General features: G+C 35.4%; 3 protein-coding genes across 9 annotated transcripts in view; 2 read left to right on the top strand and 1 right to left on the bottom strand.

Annotated features, from left to right (window-relative positions):
• Nucleotides 1-1,547, bottom strand: part of LOC127851108 (all trans-polyprenyl-diphosphate synthase PDSS2-like) — a 12,126-nt gene extending 10,579 nt beyond the window's left edge. The window contains exon 1 of the mRNA XM_052384645.1: nucleotides 1,225-1,547. Within this exon, the coding sequence (XP_052240605.1) occupies nucleotides 1,225-1,490 (266 nt within the window). The 5' untranslated portion in view covers nucleotides 1,491-1,547. The remainder of the gene's footprint in view (nucleotides 1-1,224) is intronic.
• LOC127851105 (malonyl-CoA decarboxylase, mitochondrial-like) lies at nucleotides 1,545-12,619 on the top strand. Its single transcript, XM_052384637.1, has 10 exons — nucleotides 1,545-1,696; nucleotides 3,180-3,356; nucleotides 4,227-4,367; nucleotides 4,590-4,730; nucleotides 6,066-6,218; nucleotides 6,717-6,881; nucleotides 8,371-8,497; nucleotides 9,738-9,896; nucleotides 10,994-11,236; nucleotides 12,161-12,619. The coding sequence occupies exons 1-10, from the start codon at nucleotides 1,625-1,627 to the stop codon at nucleotides 12,355-12,357; spliced, it is 1,575 nt and encodes a 524-aa protein (XP_052240597.1). The 5' UTR covers nucleotides 1,545-1,624; the 3' UTR covers nucleotides 12,358-12,619.
• Nucleotides 11,887-21,579, top strand: LOC127851109 (baculoviral IAP repeat-containing protein 8-like). Of its 7 annotated transcripts, none has more exons than XM_052384649.1 (8): nucleotides 11,887-12,120; nucleotides 16,831-17,145; nucleotides 17,315-17,369; nucleotides 17,464-17,595; nucleotides 17,814-17,992; nucleotides 18,400-18,544; nucleotides 18,647-18,742; nucleotides 19,097-21,579. In XM_052384649.1, exons 2-8 carry the CDS (start codon nucleotides 16,837-16,839, stop codon nucleotides 19,282-19,284), a joined length of 1,104 nt encoding a protein of 367 aa, XP_052240609.1. In that variant the 5' UTR covers nucleotides 11,887-12,120; nucleotides 16,831-16,836; the 3' UTR covers nucleotides 19,285-21,579. The 7 variants fall into 7 exon arrangements, with proteins under 7 accessions (XP_052240609.1, XP_052240612.1, XP_052240608.1 ...); XM_052384652.1 differs by lacking the exon at nucleotides 11,887-12,120 and adding an exon at nucleotides 12,754-13,597; XM_052384648.1 differs by lacking the exon at nucleotides 11,887-12,120 and adding an exon at nucleotides 12,754-13,727.

Raw genomic sequence — 21,579 nt, 5'->3', positions numbered from 1 at the left:
AAAATATTTTCAGAGGTACACTCGAATCAGTGGTATTTTCAAATTTCATCAACCAAAAATGTGTGTGAGCCAAAAAATCATTCTTTGTACTGTCCATATTGTGATTGAACTTTTACATTGAAGCAATCATACAACTTGTAAATTAAACCTTTTAATAAAATTGGATAAAAAGCCCAAGAAATATTTATTTAAGTTGATTTTCAGTATTAACCAGTACACATGTGTCTTTCAAAGTTCTTGAAAACCCTTCCAGAATTATAAGTGGGGATTGAACCTGAGACGTCCACATAGCTGGATTCTCAGTCACTATATCATATTTGTCATCTCGACCTTAAGTGACATGCACAAAGTATGATATGATTGCCTCATTTTAATAGGTGCTAAGATAACCGGAAATGGTGCTTAGGTACTTGGAAATTAGTATCAGCCAAGAAACATATAGCACAATTGAATGTTCTTTGTTCGCTAAACATGTCTCAAAAGTGTGAAACATATTGATTATAATGGTCAATTTTCATAGCCTAAGAAAAAACAATTACAGTGTCCTAACAATATTTATTTTACATAATTGATTTTTATTCTGCAACCTGTTCTGTTTACCATAAAGATGTTAGAACAATATTTCCTGTTAAATAAATATATGTACCTTGCAGTTTTCAATAAAGGGTGTTTAGTTCCCACCAGTTTCCTGATGTAATTTTTTGATGTAAGCAAGATGTAATTTTTAAAACTGAACTCCAAATATAAACGCTACAAATTGGTATTAAGTACGAACATGTCAACCGTAAATCTAGATTCTAAAACTCCAAAACGGTATGTTATTTGCAAAAGTTAAAGTTATAACTCGCCGGGCTGCAGAAATCAGAAGAAAAACGTAATATATATTTATATATCTGAAAACTACGTTACGTAAGCTTTGTAATGATATATAATTTGTCAAAATCGACCTAGAAATGAAACTATAATTTAACAAAATACGTGAGTGGGTACATCAAATTTATAACCTCGGCGCTTCGATAGAAGATCGATAGTTACGACACGGTCACGTGACTTAGACACAACAAGATATTTGGCGTAACGGTCCCGTTTCATATCCGTGTAATCTAGAGTCCGTGAGTGTCCTAACAATATTTATTTATTATGTAATTGATTTTTATTCTGCAACCTGTTCTGTTTACCATAAAGATGTTAGAACAATATTTCCTGTTACATAAATTTATGTACCTGGCAGTTTTCAATAAAGGGTGTTTAGTTCCCACCAGTTTCCTGACTTGTAAGGCCACATTTGCGAGTTCGTCACTCAGTAAACATCGAAGACTCATGAAGGACGTTGGGTACCCAACGATTTTCTCTGCTTCTGAAACCGCTTTCTTCCAATCGCTGGTTTTCGGTTGATTCCATGATACGAAACATCTAGCGTTCTGCGTGTGTGCTACTCTGATATAGCTCAACAGCCTAGAAATACCGATAAAAGTATTTCTAACTTGCATTTTTCATGTTTATTTTGTATAATCTGACTCAATCAGACGCTTGAGTTTCAACATCAAAAAAAGTTACACGTTGTGTTAAATACAAAGGTTAAAAAGTAGGACATTATTATTTACACAGCCACAGAACATTCAATATGACTTCGAAAACCTTGAGTATCTTTAGAATACATATTTGCTATTCATTATGGAAGAACAGGCACACACAGGTAGACTATAATGTACCATATTTTCTTTGTATGTGGCATATCTCACTGTGTGACAATTCGTTTAATATCAAAGCAGGTAGCTTAAGAAACTTCAGCGTACAGTTTATAAAGTATTGCATGTTCATCCGTTGTATCGACCCTCTTATTACTCATAACGGGTTTAGCGGGTTTAAAGTTAATAATTAATACATTGATTTTGATTTTGATTGGAAACTTCTGTATTCTATAGAGTATTGACATAAAGTCGCGCCAGTCAAAAGCCATAAAACGCGACATTTAAAGTTATGGTAGCCAGAACTACAAAGCAGGGACCTATACAAGCATACATAGGACGATAGGTCCCTGCAGGTCAAAGGAATTTTTTACAAAAATGCTCTAATGATGCCTCTGTTCCTGTATATTCGGCCACTTAAGAGTAACATTGACTTTTTATACTGGATGCAAACATTTAAAACACAGGTGAGACATTTAATTATATTGTGTATGTATTTTCAACACACTAAAGGCAAATTAATTTACATATATCTGTTACCGGTATTTCCACAGCCTGGTAACCCCGATTTCTACATATCTGTGCTATCAATTTGTTAAGTAATCATGTGTAAAGGAAAACACTAAAGTGTTGTAATATAGTTTAATATAAATCATTAAATAAATATTCTAATAGACTAAGAAATACCAGCATATTGTTTAGAGTGAATGTTTTCTAAATTATTGGCATTTAGTCTACACAAAACATATTTTTAAAATTTTGTATAAATTAAAATTTGATCTCACAAAATCTAAAATTCACATATTTTGAACCATAAAACATCTTCTATTTGATACAATTTTCTAAATAAACAAAAAAAACACTCAAGTTATATTAGAAATATGGCATAACTTCCAAAATTATAAAGGGTTGATAAATCTTAAGAATGGAAAAAAGGAACCATAAAAATATAATTTAAGAATATATTATATTGAATGTATATATGGGAAATGTTGTCAGGTGTCAGGTATACAAAACTTTGTTAAAGGAATGATATGACAGTTTGAAGGTACTTTGAGTGCAGCTTTTAACAGTATTGATTGTATTACTTCGTCAATTACAAATTCTTGTCACCGATATATAACACAATTAAGATTCTAACTTAAACTGAACGAAATATCAATGTATATGAGTTACACTTATTATAAGCCTAACACCATCTTTATGTATAGAGCCTAGAGACTTCTTAAAGCATTGAAAATTTAGATAAGTTTTATTGGTAAAGTCGTACAAAGCTTAATTAAAAAGGTAGAAATAATTTGTTGGTTTATGACTTTAGTATATATTTTTCAAATTAATTAGTCTTATACATTATTTTAGCTTGTGACTTACGTGCTTAAAACTTAAAGATGCACATTCGCGAAATGGCGTCAAAAAACCTCATGTTTTCTCTTGCATTTTGTCAGTATGAAAGTAATGATTATCAGTGCTAGGGTGGATTTCTCAATTCAGATAACAAACCATGCATTCACATGGTTAAAGACCTGGCATACTCTGCCTCAAGTTCTGGCCTGTCAGAGGTTCTACTCGTCTGACAACGGGGCCGGCAACGCCGCGATGTTGGCCGATGAACTCCAGTTTCTACAGACTTTCTACACATCCGATGTTCACGGGGTATTATCCATTGAGGTCAGAAATATTTGTGTTGTACTTTAGATGTAAGTTCCATTGGTTGAAATGAAAGTTACGTTTTGTTAACATGTCAAGTTTTAAGTGAAAGCTGTCATGTTAATTATATCGCCCTATTGGTGCAAAAAAGGTACCATGTGCCTTCTAATTTCAATGTCACCTGGTATCTTTTCGCACCAAGGGGGCTATATGTTATGATTTCATTGTACGAACCCAATGTCTTATAAAAATACGTCAGAATGTCAAGAACTATATATCAATTGCAAACGTTTGTAATAGAACGAAGATTAGAAAAGGGACGTGCACCTTCTAAAATGAAATTGTAAAACATGTAATTTAAAAAAAGAAAATTTATTTGTTATGCCAATTTTAAAACTTTAATCCACACACTCCAGCTGTCGTTTACCACGATAGTATGTGGTAGGGTGACACTATTTCATGGGTAGCAAAAATACCTACCGTACATGTATATATTATCTAACCAACTATTTGCAGCCTGAAGAGGTCGTTTGAAGTGAATTGATCGACGCCTATCAATTATTCGCTGCTGCTAAGACAGTGCAAGTCAAATTAGTTTATCTGTCAAAAGTGTGACATTTTGTCAAGAATATTTTTTGACGAAGCTTTCTTATCATGATTGTCTTAAAATAATCACATGCGTCAACTTCAAATAAATTGGTTAATAATATTATACAAGTAAAAGTGTTGTGAGAAAAAAACTGTTAAACCAATAACCACACGTTTAGGATCTACCCCAGCTCCCTTAGTCGTTATGTTTATCACATCCATTGGTGTACTGTAAATACCAATCATCCCAAAATGCGAGACAATTTTTTGTTTTGTATTGCAAGAATTCTATCCTCACTGCAGAAGGGTTGTAGGCGGTTCTGTGACTTGTACCGATCCATGGACACGTCTAGCAGGCTTTCCCTGCTGTGTCACATCGGAGAGAGCTACGGAGTGGATCAGAGAGCCATCGTGGACGTGGCGCAGAAGGTTATAGACAGCCAGGTATACCAAACGTATTGATTATCTTATGTAGTCAGGAAATTATTTTTTATAATACAACGACAACACCAGATATTTTCATAAAAATGGACTGAGACTCTGGTGATTCGTTACTTCATTTACCATTTAAGATTTTATCATTTTGTCTAATATACTTTTGAAACGAACAATGTATACATGTATAAATTACTTAGATAATTGATAATATATTCCTGTTTATCGCAGGCCCGTGGCGAGGTTCTTATGTTGCGTACATTAGAGCGACTGAGGCGGGCCCTGACACCTCGCTACCAGCTTCTACTCGGAGACATCGGACGTCTAGAGGGCGGCGTAAAGTTTCTTGCCGACATGCGCGCGGATATATTGGTATTATATTTAAGCAAAGCCATTTCATGTGTTAATATACCCGTTCAATTATCACAATAAAATGCTGTACGTTTAACTGTTATGTCGCATACATATTTTTGGACAATTGTCAGCGTCAATGTTTTGATTGCTGAACGATTAATATAAAAGGAAACTAAATACAGGTCTTGCGTTCCTTGTCATTTAAGACTTGTATGAGTGTTTTCTACAATTAAGAGGCTGCAAATCGATATGAGAAATCTGTTAAATTGATGTTGATTTTCGATTGTCGGATACAAGTTGGCTCGTATCCGATTGTATCAATTGCAATACACTTTTCCGTCTCCTTGAATTTAGTGTGTATTAACAACAACAAAAACCTGTACAGAACCTGCTCACAACGACTTGCGTGTAGAAAATCTTTACCACTAGGTCTATTTAAGAGTTTGTTTTGTAGCGCAAGCCGGCCGACTTCCTGAGGCCGCCACCGAGCGCTATGTGCGCGGCCCAACAATGCCGATGTGTCTTCCAAAACCCTCGAAAGGCCAATAACAAAATAACAATATAATAAAATAATTTTCCTCGGGCCACCTGCCTTTTGATTAGAAAATTAAAAAGTACATGTAATCATGTCGCCACGAATATTAACTGCGCAACAAACAGGGGACCGTTGCCTTCAATGAAGCTTTAGCTATTCGTCACCCAAGGCCCTAGGTGAAACGTCCACCACCTAGTACGACTTCCGTAGACACCAACCGTCTGAAGACCCTCTAAACTTGCAACAGGACTTCTGCAGCCCGGGCAGTACCGTTTGAAGGCAACGTAATTACCCAAATGCTCCAGTAAAATGTCCTTTAGAGTATGTACCCTTTCTTCAGATGTTGTCAAGCTCGCATCCACAGGAGAAGTGACCAACCTTCCTTCGCTTTTCACGAAGCTAACCGGTTGTCCTCCGAACTCAACGGAGAATTCATACTATTGATTCCTCCTACAAAATCACATAAACGAGCCGAATATTTATACACCATTTTACAAAATACATTCATAAAATATCAAATGTCTTTCAATGTTTTTCACAAAAATTCTTTTTTAATTTTCGAAAAAAGAAGAAAATGATTTTATTAAGTAGTTAGGATTAATATAATACCAGGTTTGTGTAAAATAAAGAACTGGTAAGTTCATTTCCTCGACACGAAGACCATAACAAATCGACAAGGCTTGCTAAATAAACTTATGTCTTTGTAATTCTTATCAAGTAGTACATTTGACCACGACGTCCGTCTAGAAGTTCTAAACCAAACCTGACGAGAACCTGACGATCAATACGTCCATATTTGACCACAACGTTCATTCCAGAATATGTTAAGCACGACCTCCAGCGACCTTGACCGGGCGCACCTGGAGGCACTGCAGTCGTGCCTGAGGGAGCTCCTGTCGCTCTGGTTCACCATGGGTTTCCTACAGCTCGAGAGGGCCACGTGGCACTCGTCATGTGACATGCTGCAGAAGGTAGGGTGGTGTGTGGATTGAGAAAACGCTAATATTAATTACCTGGAGTTGATGAAAATCATTACCACTAAAATGTAGGGCGGGCCTTAACCACTAAAATGTGTCGGGCCTTATGATTTTCTGAAAAACTCGTATTTCCGTTTATTAATGATTTATTTTACCAACAATTCGAGCTGCTTTGGTAACAATGTTACTTCAAAACGCTAAATGATGTCAAGATGTCAGCAGTGTTTTTCAATTGTTATACCCTGAACCATCTTGAAAACGAACTTAAGCATGCACTATAATGTAATTGCGAGTAGTGAGCATGATGTTGATTTGTTTTTTATTGATAAATATCTAATTAAAGAATCCGGATGCTGAATCGTTGTACATTGGAAGGCAGTAGATTTAATAGCACTTGTAAAGCTGCATTATTTTATACCGAATGTATTGAAGATCCGTCATGGAATCATATCAAGATTGAAACACTTAACAACGACCACTACTTAACTGCAGATATCCGAGTACGAGGTCGTACATCCGGTTCGCCACTGGGCGGACATGAAGCGCCGCGTGGGGCCGTACCGCCGCTGCTACGTGTTCACTCACAACAGCATGCCTCGGGAGCCCATAGTGGTGCTGCACTGTGCCCTCACCAAGGACATTGCATCGTCCATACACGTACGTATATCCGTTAGTAAGATCACCACATAGAGCATTCATTATGAATACATGAGGCTTTGCAAACCGCATCATTTTAAATCATTCGTTGTTAACATCATGAGTACCCGTGACTCAGAATAACGTATTAGTCTAAATCATTTATATAGGGGATTTGCTAAATCGCACCATAGTAAATCATGTTGAGCAGCATGCTGCGGGAGAGCAGTTAGTGCATAGTCCGCTTTAAAGTAAAGCATTCAATGCCATGCATGTTCATCTGCTTCCAACATTGGGCAAATACATATTTAATACTTCATGTGTATGTTTATCAGACGATGGCATGTTGGTATAAGTCATGGTCCTGCGGATCAACGCAGGAAGATCTTATTACTGAATAAATCTTGTTTATGCAGCTTGACCCCCGTACCGATGGACTTAGCATATACATTATGTATGGAATTATTTTAAGTTTCACATAATATATATCCTTTACATCACACTTAATATGTATTATTTTCAATAAATAAAGCTATTTTACTTGAAATTCTAGAATGAATCGTTTATTTTGACTTTGGGGAGTATTTGTTTATGCAGTTTCTTATTTCCGTTATATATGTCATGTACACATATTTATTCCGATAATCTTTTGCATGATGAGTCATTTTGAATCACACAGTCCATCAACGTCTGTGATATAAGACTCGAAATGTGTATGTGTGACCTTAAATGGTAAATTAACCTTTTGAACGTATATGTCTATCATGATCTTCCCTCTAACATCACTTGTTTAAACCAATCATATTGAAATTAATTTGTTTTAAATTTGCCCATGGAAGCAAAACTAAACTTTTTAGCACTCTAACTTGATGCCGAAAGCTACAATCTGTAAACACAAACACAATAACTCAAAATCAGTTAATAATTTCTACATGTCCATCATTAAGAAGGCTTTTCAATTTGAAAGAAAATTATTGTTATGAGAAAAGTTAAGTGTGTTAGGATAAAATTTCATGCAAATGAGGTATGTTTTTTTATGGAATTTGATTACGTCATTGAAGTTTTTTTTGTAACAACTAATGTGTGTAGTTTAATGTTAATCTTTCTAAAACGTGGTGATATATTTTCATGACAACATAATGAAATTCTATATGGTTAAAATGGCGTAGCTTGAACTTATCATTGACAATATTCATTCCATGAGATAAACAAGACTTCATAGTTTGAATGGTTTGAACAATTATAACTGTTTTGAAAAATTGTATTAAAACGAAACCGCTAAATGACTGGAAACACAAATAAGCACCAATGACACATGTTATCTATGTTTGAACTTTGCTTTATTTAGTTTAATGAACAATGAGTAACAATTTAACATTTCATAGACATTTAATTTTTATTTATTTGTATTCAGCATTGTAACCGATTGTGCGTCTGATATATCCACAAGGTGCAAACATTTGCTGATATTTGCTAGTTTAGGCTCAAAATGTGATGTTGTTTTTTGAAGTCAATTCTTGACATGCGTGGGTATTCTGAGAAGACCGAAATGGATCTGACTCCGCCTATGGAAGAAGTAGAAAAGGCAGAACACATCACCACAGCCATGTTCTACTCGGTGACCTCCACACAGAAAGGTAAGTGTTCGTTTAGCGATTAGGTGCTTATGTACAACATGCATGTTTTCTAACGCACTTTAAATGAAACAATACCAATGAAATTACGTGTGGTGGGCACGTCTGTAGAAACTACAGTGATGTTTTATTTGGCGAGCTTCATGTACACAGAACAGGTTACAGTAGTGTTCTTTAAAAGACAAAATTTAATTGCCCTACATCATTATATTTATTGGACAAAACAATATTTAAATTATGTACACGACAAGACCAATATTGATTATGTTGAACATGTAAATTTGATAAGGAATAAATACTGCCAAAAGTTAAACGTTTTATATTTGAATTAAACAAATTAACGCACATCATTAAAAAATTAAGTCAAATATGTTATCGACTTCAGATGCATGATAAACACATACGTGTTTCTATGCATACATAGTGAATGGTAAGGCGAGTAAACTAGTGTGCTCGAATATGTTGCTTTTTATACATGTTTTTTCCATAGGTAGTGAGCGTGTGGCTATGCAATCAATTAGTGAAAACACCATTTTGAATGATAAATCGATCAAAATGATGTTTTCACTAATTAATATCATAGCCACACGCTAACCACCTGTGTTTTTTTCACCGTACCGCATCCAACGAATTGCATCTAAGTTTATTATGCTGCATGACTAGTATACATTTATCAAAGAGAATTTATATATGTACTCTAATGCATTGTTTATATCGTATTTTCGAGTCAGCGTCACCCTCTATGTTAAATAAAATTGAAAAGGGCCTTCACACAAGTCGTAATATATGTTTTTGATAACCATGTGTACGTGTTTCGGAGTTATTTGAAGCGTATTTGAAACGTTTCATTTGGTGTATTGCCAATACATTACTGCGAATTGTTAAAGATTATTTCAACAGAGGCGACCTTTCATAACACTCATCAGTTCATTTTGTTTAAGAAATGCTTTCTTATATGTTATATAATCTTTAGATATATTGCTAAAATGACTTAAAGTATTGTTAACGTATTTCAGACACAAACACAAACTTGTTAACCGTTGAGTAAAGTCATTCATGATTGTGTTTTTCGAAAATACACCATAACATCGTCAATCAAAGAGGCCTCATTATGTCCATGTTCATATAAACTGTAAAAATTCTGTACAATTATGCACACGCGATTGTATTGCAAACAAAGTCATCTCATCAGTTATTGTTTACAATATACACAAATTCTGTAGTTGCATAGCTGCTGTTCTAGGTCTTCAAGGCGTGGACTTAGGGAATTATTTGATCAAGCGGGCTGCCGTGGAGCTCCAGAAGGAGTGGCCTCAGATAACCCAGTTCTCCAGCATCTCGCCCATCCCGGGCTTCCGGGACTGGTTGACGGGTGAGATCAACAGGCAGTGTGGAGCACTCAGTAGGATGCTTGTGTTATTATTGGAATGGAAACCGTACAGCCTCATTATTATGCCCGCCTCCGTCCCTCTCAAAGAAGAGGGGGTTTATAGTTTTGCTGGATGTCGGTCGGTTTGTCTGTCTGTCGGTAGACCAGTTCGTTTCCGATAAATAACTGGTCAACAAATAGACCGATTGGCTTGATACTTCCCATATGCATTTGCCTTGGAGAGTAGATGGCCCCTATTGAAAATACGGTCACTAGTCAAAGGTCAAGGTCACTGTCACAATAAGTGTGATTATCATTTCCGATCAATAACTCGTCAACGAATTTATCAGTTGGCTTGATACTTCACATGTGCATTCGCCTTGGAGAGTAGATGATCCCTATTGAAAATGCGATCACTAGGTCAGAGGTCAAGGTCACTGTCACAATAAGTTTGAAAATCATTTCCGATCAATAACTCGTCAACGAATATACCGATTGTCTTGATACTTCACATGTGCATTTGTCTTGGACAGTAGATGACCCCTATTTAAATTGGGGTTTCAAGGTCATGGTCAAGGTCATTGTCACAATAAGTGTGAAAATCGTTTCTGATCAATAACTCGTCAACGCATTGACCGATTTGCGTGATACTTCGCATGTGCATTAGCATTGGACAGTAGATGATCCCTGTTGAAATTGGGTCAAGATAACTGTCACATTAAGTGTAAGATTGGTTTCCGTACATCAAAGGATTGAGTGCTGAGTTTCAAGGCCCTGTTTGGAGAGAGGCATCTGTCTCCGACTGCGAAGCTCTTGTTTATAAAGAGAACGCTATGTTATAATGTCCTTCTCACAGACTATGATTTTTCTCGCACTATATGTGCTAAATTACTATTTGAAACCTTATAGCCTCTCTATCCATAAAGTGATTATTATATCATACTCGCATCCATGATTTTAATGGCAATGCATGTCGTGATTCTTGTAATTTAACATAGTCTACATGCACATGTCTCTCTCGGTATATGTGTAAGTATTACGTTAGAATTTGTTGGAAATGTTATGCACCATATAAATTCTACATTTAATTGAAAAGCATATAAAACACAATAATATTTCTCCAATTGCAGAAGATTGCAGTTTAAAAGAAGAGCAGTATCTTATCACTCAAAACGAAATCAGCTCTTTATGTACCACCGATAGTATCAAGCCAGAAGCCTTAATGGCACTTGAACGCCTCAAAGATCACGTGATTAATGTCACATGGACACGTGACCAAGACATCGTTACGGCGGTGAAACCAATACTGATGAGGTTGTGTGCCCGATACTTGTACAGGGAGAAACGCAGAGGTTATGCATTGAATACAGTGGGTAAGTATACTAAACCCGTTTGATTCATATACATGTAGTGGAAATACATGTGATCTTTTGTAAGGAACAATATAACATATTTTGTTTGCAATTCTCAATCTTGTTTCATGCTGACGTTTTGCTTAGTTCCAGTGTATTCGTTTGTTTACATTTTCGAATACACCATGTTTTATCGAAATCTTGACATACCTGGTACAAACAAAAATAAACCACACGAGTTTTTCGTACCCTGCAGTAAATTATTTTAATTTTATTTTATAAAGGTCGCCGTGGTGTAATGATTATGGTGTCCGCCTAGCGACCTGGAGGTCACGGGTTCGATCCCCACTTTCGGAGCGTTCTTAAGATCCCCACAAAATACATCAACTACTGGTTCTAGGCCCAGGAAACGGTCTCGAGAGCGTTAAATAGGTTTAAACTAATTAAATTATTTTAAAACCCGCGCTATGCAATTTGTGGGTCGTTTTGATTGATATTACAGATCTGCAGTTTATATTATGGGCACGTTTTTATAACTTCAGGCAATTCAATATGTAGTTTCGTTTCTATACGAACATTGTGAAAACCCAAAGGTGTTTTTTTTGTTGTTTTTATAGGAACATGGTGGAGTTTTTATTATGGGAACCCAAAGGTGGGTTTTATAGTTACAGGCAATACGTATTTTTTGCCGGGTACATCTTTACACTTAAAAACCAGTGTAGTAAATATGAAAAATTAAAACAATACACAAACATAGGGTAATTTATTATCACATGTTAGCTACTGAACTGATCATTGATGTGTCTGTGAATGGACATATGTAGTGAATTTATGAGGAACGTTTAAATACCGTACTGTAAAAGTTTGTCAAACTGCACAGTGAGGACAAACTTAGATCATAAGAGGTGAGTTTATTTTATATTTTACATTTCTTGTTGTTTGTAGCAAACTTCCATTTACAAAACGGGGCGGTTCTATGGCGTCTAAACTGGGCTGCGGATAACAGTTCTCGAGGCTTGAGTAGCTCCTGTGGACTTATGGTTAACTATAGGTACTTTCTGCAGGACACTGTAACTTATAGCCAGGAATACATCGAGCATAAACAAATCAGAGCATCTCAGCAAATAAAAGAGTTGTGTTAAGGTTTACATTGCTGAAAAGCGTGGACAATATGTATTTACTGAAAATATAACGATTAGTTAATAATCTGTGTGTTATATATCTCACTCCAACATTTTAATCGGTTTGAAAACCATTTTAGATATATGAATAAAGTTTTATTTATATGTTTGAAAGTAAAATTATGAAAATGTGTTGAAATGATGTCAAGAATGTTTGTGACCGGCATTTGTTTTAATTTTGATATACTCGTCAATGTTCTGAAAGAAAATTGTCTAAACTGGATGGAATAATGTTCGTTTTTTTGTTGAGAAAAGGATGAGTTGTATTGTATAGTCAGGTAGTTATTCAAAGTAAATAACTATCAGAACGACATAAAATGTTGATTGGCCGATGAACAATTTTAATTTGAAAACTATTTCGATCCTTATCATACATTTATTTTGGAGCCGAATCAAGACTTTTCTAGTTGATTGAGAAGTTCAACACCGATACTACTAGTCTCGCCTGTATATAAGTCATTTAATATCATGTTGGAATAGTATGTAATCACTTTAAATATGACTAATTTGCTAATTATGATACTTCAAAACACGCAATAGTCAGGGCAAACGACACGTCATGACATCGTAACTGGGCCAATTTATTTTGGAATTCCATAATGTCCATACATAAATCAGCCTTACAAGATTATCTATTTGTATAAAATCTATTCGCATATATATAACTCTCGTTTGCTTCAACACATGTAGTTAAATTTTATTTAAAATTCAATGTTTATACTTTGTTGGAGCTGTTATATGCGGTACTTTTCGATCGAAGTTTGAAAGGTGATCGGTTATTAGTAGTCATTCGTACGTGGGACCCCAAATAAGCTTATCTCAAAGAAGGGGTAATTCAGGTTATTGTGTATTGTTTCCGCATTATTTTATTTGTATAATTATTTTCTTAATTTTAAACACTTGTAACGATATTTCAGATTGCTTGCGAGGATTCTTGTATGAACAACTTTACTCACACACCGATATATCCGATATAAAGTATACAAAATATGACGTGGTATCTAAAAACAAAAACATTATTGAAACTTCCCTGAGCATTAAATATAAATTTGATCCGACGTGTGAAACCGAAACTATATCGTGAAGTTGGTAATGTGAAAAGAATTGAAGGAACAAGGAAGATAAATGTAATAATAGAAAATCTAAATATATAATAGTTCGCGTGATTACCCGACATTGATAACACTGTCAACTGTGCTGTGTAAGCTTTGTTTTGAGTAGCCATGGTTGTTGTTTAACATACTCAAGTTTCTTTGTAAACGTTTAAGTGTGCCAAGTAAAACATACTCAGATAAACTATTACGATCTAAATTGGGGATTAACCATTTCCGGTATGTTTGATAAATGTTTTAATATGTAGAGCAATATTTGTAGAAATTAAATCATCTATATTATAATAAAATTTTAATCTGTGCAATAGTGGTATATTTTATTACATACAAAGAAAAACATATTTCAATTTGTTATAGTAATCGACATCGATGTAAATGAGAATGATTTAACACAAATAAACTGACCGAGTTAATTTTAAAATAATTAGTCGGTGATATATAATTTAACGTGCATGGTTGTGAAGGCGAGTGATTTTCTATAAAAATGCAATATTTCAAGTTATTATTTCATAAACGGTATTTTTATTCCGTAAGGTGTTACAATATTCGCTAAGTGTAAGTATATAGTTTTATTCTCACAATGTACTTTTCATGATATATTTCCGACCATTACGTTGATGTTTTGTTGTTTAAGGTTGATAACCTTTAAATTCATCTTTCTCCCAAATCGCTTTAAATAAAGATATGTTTATTTATAAATTTATGTGTTTTCTTATCTTAAAACGGTATAAATATTATAGTATGGAATACAAAAAACAATTAATATATAATTGCCATTTTTATGTCCCCTACCACTATAGTGGGGGACATATTGTTTTTGCCCTGTCTGTTGGTTGGTTGGTTTGTGTGTTTGTTTGTGCAAACTTTAACATTTGCAATAACTTTTGCAATATTGAAGATAGCATCTTCATATTTTGCATGTATGTGTATCTCATAGAGCTGCACATTTTGGGTGGTGAAAGGTCAAGGTAATCATTCAAGGTCAAAGGTCAAATATGTGGGTCAACATCGCTAATTTAACGTACACTTTTGCAGTATTGAAGATAGCAGCTTGATATTTGGCATGCATGTGTATCTCATGGAGCTGCACATTGTGAGTGGTGATAGGTCAAGGTCATCATTCAAGGTCAAAGTCAAATATATGGGGACATAGTGTTTCACAAACACATCGCTTGTTTTAAATTACATCACGATTACCGTGTGTGTAGTCGGTCATAAGGGCGGACTTGATATGTAACAGAAATATGAGCACAACTCAAGTAAGACAGAACATTTCCAATGAAATGTTTCTTTCTATATATTATTGTGTTTGTTATTGCTTAGCGTTCTTAAATTAACATCGTTAAGTTTTGGGGAAAACAGATGGAATGACTAACTTTTGATTTTTGCGATTTTTGCGATATTTATTATTGATGTTTATTCTCTTTGACAACAACAAATCACAACTGTAATTTATTATGAAAGGTTCATAGTTGTGAATGTTAATGACTTTCCTAGTACAATGCGGAAATTTAAATATTTTATTATCTAAATATTATGTCACGCCTTAAAGTACGTGACTTTTCAGTACATGCTGCGTAATAATTTTGTTGAGAGTAAACAAACGAAAAGTTTAAAGGGGCCTTTTCACGTTTCGGTAAATTGACAAAATTTAAAAAAATGATTCAGATTCGCAAATTTTCGTTGTAGATATGTTATTTGTGAGGTAACAGTAATACTGAACATTTACCACGCTCTAAAATATCCATTATATGCATCTTTTGACGATTTAAAAAACCTGAAAATTATAAAGCGTTGCAACGTGAAACGAATGAATAATTTGCAGAGTTTTATTGTTGTCGTTATATTTTGTGATACTACGAAAATTGCTTATATATAGTATATAATTCATCACTCATTGTATGAGCGCGGATGGCCGAGTGGTCTAAGCGATAGGCTTTTACTCCAGGGGTGCAGTGGTTCGAGCCCAGTTGAGGGTTGCTTTTTTCTTTCTTAAATTGTATTCTTTTTTTACTGGAGTATTTTAGATCCAATGTTTAGATTTATCAATATAAAGCATTTAATGACACTTCAATACATGCCAAAATATGTGAAAAGAACCTTTTAAAGGGAATGTTTTCATACACATACAGATTTTAGAGAACAATGCTTATGTGTTTTACGGCATTATAAGAATAGAAAAAACAAATACGTTTACAGCTATGTTATTTATTTAATAAAACGTATTTATAAATTATCAATTTTTTATGACAATATACACTTTCTCTTTCGGTATAAGCATGTACTGAATTCCAAGAAGGCAAACACATCTCAATATCTCACGCAATGTGTTGTGGATAACGGATTCATTCAATCCGTGTGGCGGGTACAAAAGCTTAAACTTGGGTTACGTTTACAAGTCAGTCAATTCCTAAGGGTATTGTTTTAAACATAAAATGCACGTTTTATGCATAAATACTACACTAGAATATGTTTACATAAATCTTTGAATGATTTAGTTTGCTTACCTTTGTTTTTCAGTATATGTAAACACAAGTATTTCAAATTAAACATAACATTTCTTTTAGCATGTACGATGTTTATGTAATATTTTATCCTTACATAATTTTTATTGTCATTTTACACTATCTAAATTATTATTTTTTGTTACGATAATACTTGTTTTAAACCCTGAATTTATTTACTTGTGTGTAATCTAAGTATAGTGTCATATTAGCTCTTTTGTCTAATCAAATTTGATCTTGGCAATTGTTGCCCACATTTAAAATTATTGTGACGTTATAATCTAGTGTGGTCTGTATCAACACCCACCTCAACTCCGTCTTCGTCATAGGATTGATTCATGTACTTTCTCTATTTGTATGTGTTACCCAATATGATGCTCATGTTGTTCATTGTTATAACGGATTTTAGTGTGTTTTTATGTTGTACTTTTGTAATACGTGTTTCTATACACCTGTTTGTGTATACCTCTTTTCGGCGTGTTTTTACCGCGCACTATGCCATACTAAATACTTCAAATCAATGTTTCGTGCGTGTTTTTACCGCCCATTATGTCATCCAGGAAATAACTGATATATTTTTACATGCTTACCACGTAGGACAATACATAAACCTCAATTTTTAACTTAGTTCATGTGATAAAAATCAATTTTAAAATCACTCACTGATGTCCGTTGTCATAAGCAACATCAAGTCATCAGTTAAAATGAAATGCATATTTTAGGCATGAATATTCTAAAATCATATTCACACAGTATAATTGGCTAAATTTATTGAAATTAATCGTATCTCCAACTTATACCCAACCATTAAACTTCAGACAGGGATGGCTGGCAAGTGGACGGATTCTAACCCTGCTACCAACATGAACATTGCTGCAGAAACTCTTTGCAATGATTTTGATGAAAGCGACACCGAGGAACAGCTTGCTGCTGATGAGAACAACGAGCACATTGCTGCAGCTACTCATATAAACGATGAATATGTCACGGAGGAGCAGCTTGCTGCTGAGGGGAACAACGTACAAAGATCGGGATCGACGCAGCCTCCTGACGTCCAAGTGTATCATGAAGGTAGTGCAATGCACGATAGGCCGCTGTATGAGGATATGCCCAATCAGACGAGTAATAAAGAGGCATGATTGATTTTATATCTTATCGTTTTCACGTTTAGGTCTAAGTTTTGTATATGAATTAAGTGTTTTAAAGTTGAATACATCTGACTATCTTTTAAGTCGACTAGATAAACTGCTATGTCCTTCTTCGTTTGTTAAATTGCATTAATCGTGATTGTTTATATTGTAGCCCTTACGAGACACAAATAAAAGAAGTCAGCAAGGCGCAGAAAATACGTATTCAGGTAATAAAAAATATAAACGCCGAAATGAAATATTGGATCTGTTTTCGGTTAATTATTAAATGCTTAATAAGAACAAAGACACTTTACTTTGTAGATGCCGATGACTCAAGATTTGACGCAATGTCTGAACAAAATCGAATATTGCTAGCTCGCATTGAATCGTTCCAGAGCAGTCCACTGCGGGACATGGCAGAGCAGTTAGGCAATGCCGGATTTTATTACACAGGTGAGGCAGAATGCATGCAGGGTAATTTTGAGATTAATCAACACAATTGACCCATCCATATTCACGCCAACAGTTTAAAATCATCACAATATATCGCTTTCGGCCAATTTTTACATGACAGTTGCTTATCCCTTGGTTTGTAAAAGTCCCTGTAATAGCAAGATGTCAGTTGAAATTCCAATACGAAACCCAATTTCATAAGATGCTCTATATATCAGGTAAAAGAGATGAATGCGTGTGTTTCGCTTGCGGTGGGATAATCAAAAACTGGAAACCTAGTGACGATCCATGGATCAGACATAGTCAGAGATATCCTAATTGTCCGTTTCTCAAGCAAGAGAAAGGTGAATACTTTATCAAGCTCATCATTCAGAATTCATCAGGACAAGAAAGCGATGTAAGACATTTTGTCAGTGTATGAAATGTTGTTTTTAGCGCACTACAACTATGATCGCGTGCGTCGGCGTACGGCGTGTCTGAGAGTTCGATGGAGGAGGAGGCCGCGTAGAGCGAGCCGGCTCGAGCGAGAGCGCAGAGCGCGCTTCTCTCCGTGCGTCCTCGCGCTATATCGAGCTGGCTCGCTCCTCTCTCTCTCTCTCTCTCTCTCTCTCTCTCTCTCCCTCCTCCCTCCCTCCCCTCCCTCCCTCCCTCCCTTCTCCTTTCTCTCTCTCAAGGAGAGAATAGTTCAACATATTTAGGGAGAAAAAAAATGTTTGCTTATAACACATAAAATTGAATCTATTAAGATATACATGCAGTGATACGCGAGCTTGAACAATTTTAAAAGTCTACAATATTTTACAGGATGAAACATCACACGACACATTTGAGTCTACAGTCGTACAATTGATCGAACAACTTGTGATCGAAAACAGACAGATTCTTATATTGGACATGGGATTTTCCGAAGAGCAAGTTAGATGTGCAGTTCGTGATTTGGTTGAGCAAGGTATTTCTTTGAATAGTATTCGTGTTACATAAAACTATAACACGTCTTAATACATCTCATTAACGCATGTTTTTTCATTTAAATTGTTTATATTCAATTAAGGCCATGCTGATGTGAAGATAGACAATATTGTCGAGAGAATTGAAACGAATTTGGACACCACAGTCGAGCACGAAGCAACAGACACATCGACTGAAGGTATGTTTGAGCATGTTCATAGTTTGCGTTCTTTCAGTAATAAACACAAAACCTTTCATAATTATAAATACTATGCGCGCCTTGATCAAGTATTCGCAAACGTCTATTCCTCTGAACTTTACAGTATTTGTCTTTTTAAAACGTTTTTACCATAAGTGTGTGAATAATATGTACGCAAACACAAACATTTTTGAAATTGAAAATTTTGACAAATAATACGTAGGATTTAAATGAATTCAACATATATGGAAGTCTTTATAAAATATCCATAAATACGATAAATACCAATAGGCACACATTCGCATATACAATATTGATATTGAATTATAAGCAATTATTGAACGTACCATTCAGATAAAGTTGCTGAGAACATCCGACTGAAAACTATAGTTTTGTGCGTGTCCTGTAAGACCAGACGGAAAGAGGTTATGTTTCTACCTTGTTGCCATGCACGTTTGTGCGTCCGATGTTCCCATAACCTTGTCCGGTGTCCTAAGTGCGACAAACACATAGCTAACGCTATCAGAATATACACTGAGTAATGAACAAGACCTCGCCGTGTGTGTGCAGAAGGTGAGGAAACTTCAATGTGTGAAGAAGTAGAGAACACGTTTATAATGTTTGCAGAAGAAGGGAACAATACAACAAAACAACGACATCAGGACATCCCAGAACAACGTAAAAAAGCAAGAGCCATAAGCCAATGGTCAAACGATACAGTGGAGAACTAAAGGCATGCGCAATTTACGTTCCGATTCCGATATAGTTTATAGAGGCAGAGGTGATGCTAGAATCATAATTGGTGTTATTTTGTGGCGGGCATGAAATTGTAATGTACATAATCTCTGTGAAGTCATAGTAAAAAAATTCCATGAACCAATGACCTCTGCTCACAACACCTTCTTACCGTTTGGATATAAACATAGACAAAACTATCACACTTCGTCAAGCTATCACGAAGCAAGTTTCCGGTGGTCAAGAATTCTTTCATGGCGATGGTAGCCTTGGAAAGGAACAAAATTAAAATGTAAATACTGTGTTGCTTGTACCGAGTTAACTAGTTTATTGTTCAAATCATTTTACATTAGAGTGTTTTGCAAATATTTTGTCCGTTCACGGAAAAGAACACTTCTAGTTGAAGACGCTGCGCAACTCTTCATTGACTATCTGACATCAATATTCACGTTGTTTCTCTTTATTTTAGTCAATTATAGTAATGATTTTGCCATCGCATGGAATTAGACAAGAATACAGATTTAAGAAGAATGTCAACAAAATCTGACTTCATAATCTGGTATCTGCATGTGTGACCATTCGCCACGTGCACGTGGTGCATTTAGACGGTACCAGCGCGGTACATGTTTGTGCACTCAACAAATACGTACGAGTCTACAGCGCAAACAAAACCTCTACTTTGCACACTTTAGACACTTATAAGCTGGCTTAGATTGTTGAAGAACGCTTTATTAGACTATTTGTTATTCCATGTTGCAGAAACATAGATACAGACTATAGCTAATTAACATAACCAATGATAAGTCGTAAAATAGATGCAGACAGTAGTAACATAAGTGTAAGTAGCTAGTTAAGCTTCATTGGAATGCTATTAAATATATAACCTCACACTTAAGCTGTTTTTAATCAGTTGCCTTTATACAGTTGTATTACAATCATCTACACTACGACAATACAACAATAGAGCATGACAGAATAAAAGTGACTGACTTGATTTATTGACTATTATTGATCTTGTATTATTTATTGCTGGGCATTTATTCTGACATGCTGGAATTCCACACATGTTGTCCGTTGGGATGATACAAATCCATCAGAAGCCTTCCGGAAACTCGATCATCAAGCCAATATCTTTTTTCCGGTCTGTTATTAGAACAAGAAGGAAGAAGAGAAAGTAAGCCTTATATTGTTGTGCAAAGGCAGAGACATACAAAGCACTTGGCAATCGAGGAATTAGACAGTAAGAAATTTGACGTTAGGCAAGGTTCGCCTCACATATACAAACGAAAATCAATCCAATATTCAGCCGTTTCAAGTTCTACAGTCAATCACAATACTTAGGCACCAACGATCAGTTCTTCACTATGTTTCGTCTAATCGAAAAGGAATGTGATTTTAAGGATTCTGACGAGATGCTCAGATACCGTACTGTATTCATTGCGAACAATTCGAAAATCGGAGATAAGCTTATAAACGAAGGTGAAAAGCTTACATAAAATAAAGGGTTGTTAATGCTCAGTCCTACGAGCACAGTCGGAACCAATTAAAGTCGATGCTAAGTCAAAGCATTAAAGTACGTCGCGCCAGTCAAAAAACCAGGGCGAAGAAGGCACTTCAAGAATGGGGCTACCGCTGTATTGAAGGTCAAGCATAACGGGATGGCAAGACAAGCGTTACCTAAAATTAACCGTGGCATTTCAAATCGGAGCACCAAATCGTGCAACAATTGCGGATGTGCACACGCTGGAGCTCAAGAGAGAGTGGCCCCAGATAACCCAGTTCTACAGCCTCTCGCCCAACCCAGGCGTCCGGGATTGGTTGACGGGCGAGAACAACAGACAGTGTGGAACACTCAGTTCCATGCTTTTGTTGTTTATGAAGACATTAGTGCTAAATGACTATTTGAAACAGCGTAGACTCTCTTTCCATTTAGCGAACATTATACACAAATGTCATACTCACATCTAAGATTGTTATCACACTACGTGTGCTAAATGACTATTTTAAACCTTATAGCCTCTCAATCCATGATCTGAACGTTTTGTAAAAATTCCATGCTCATATCTATGATTTTTTTGTAATAAATTCTACGATTAATGTAA

This window comes from Dreissena polymorpha, chromosome 11, assembly GCF_020536995.1.
Source record: "Dreissena polymorpha isolate Duluth1 chromosome 11, UMN_Dpol_1.0, whole genome shotgun sequence".
NCBI classification, from domain to species: Eukaryota; Metazoa; Mollusca; class Bivalvia; order Myida; family Dreissenidae; genus Dreissena; species Dreissena polymorpha.
This window is presented reverse-complemented; position numbering and strand designations above follow the sequence as displayed.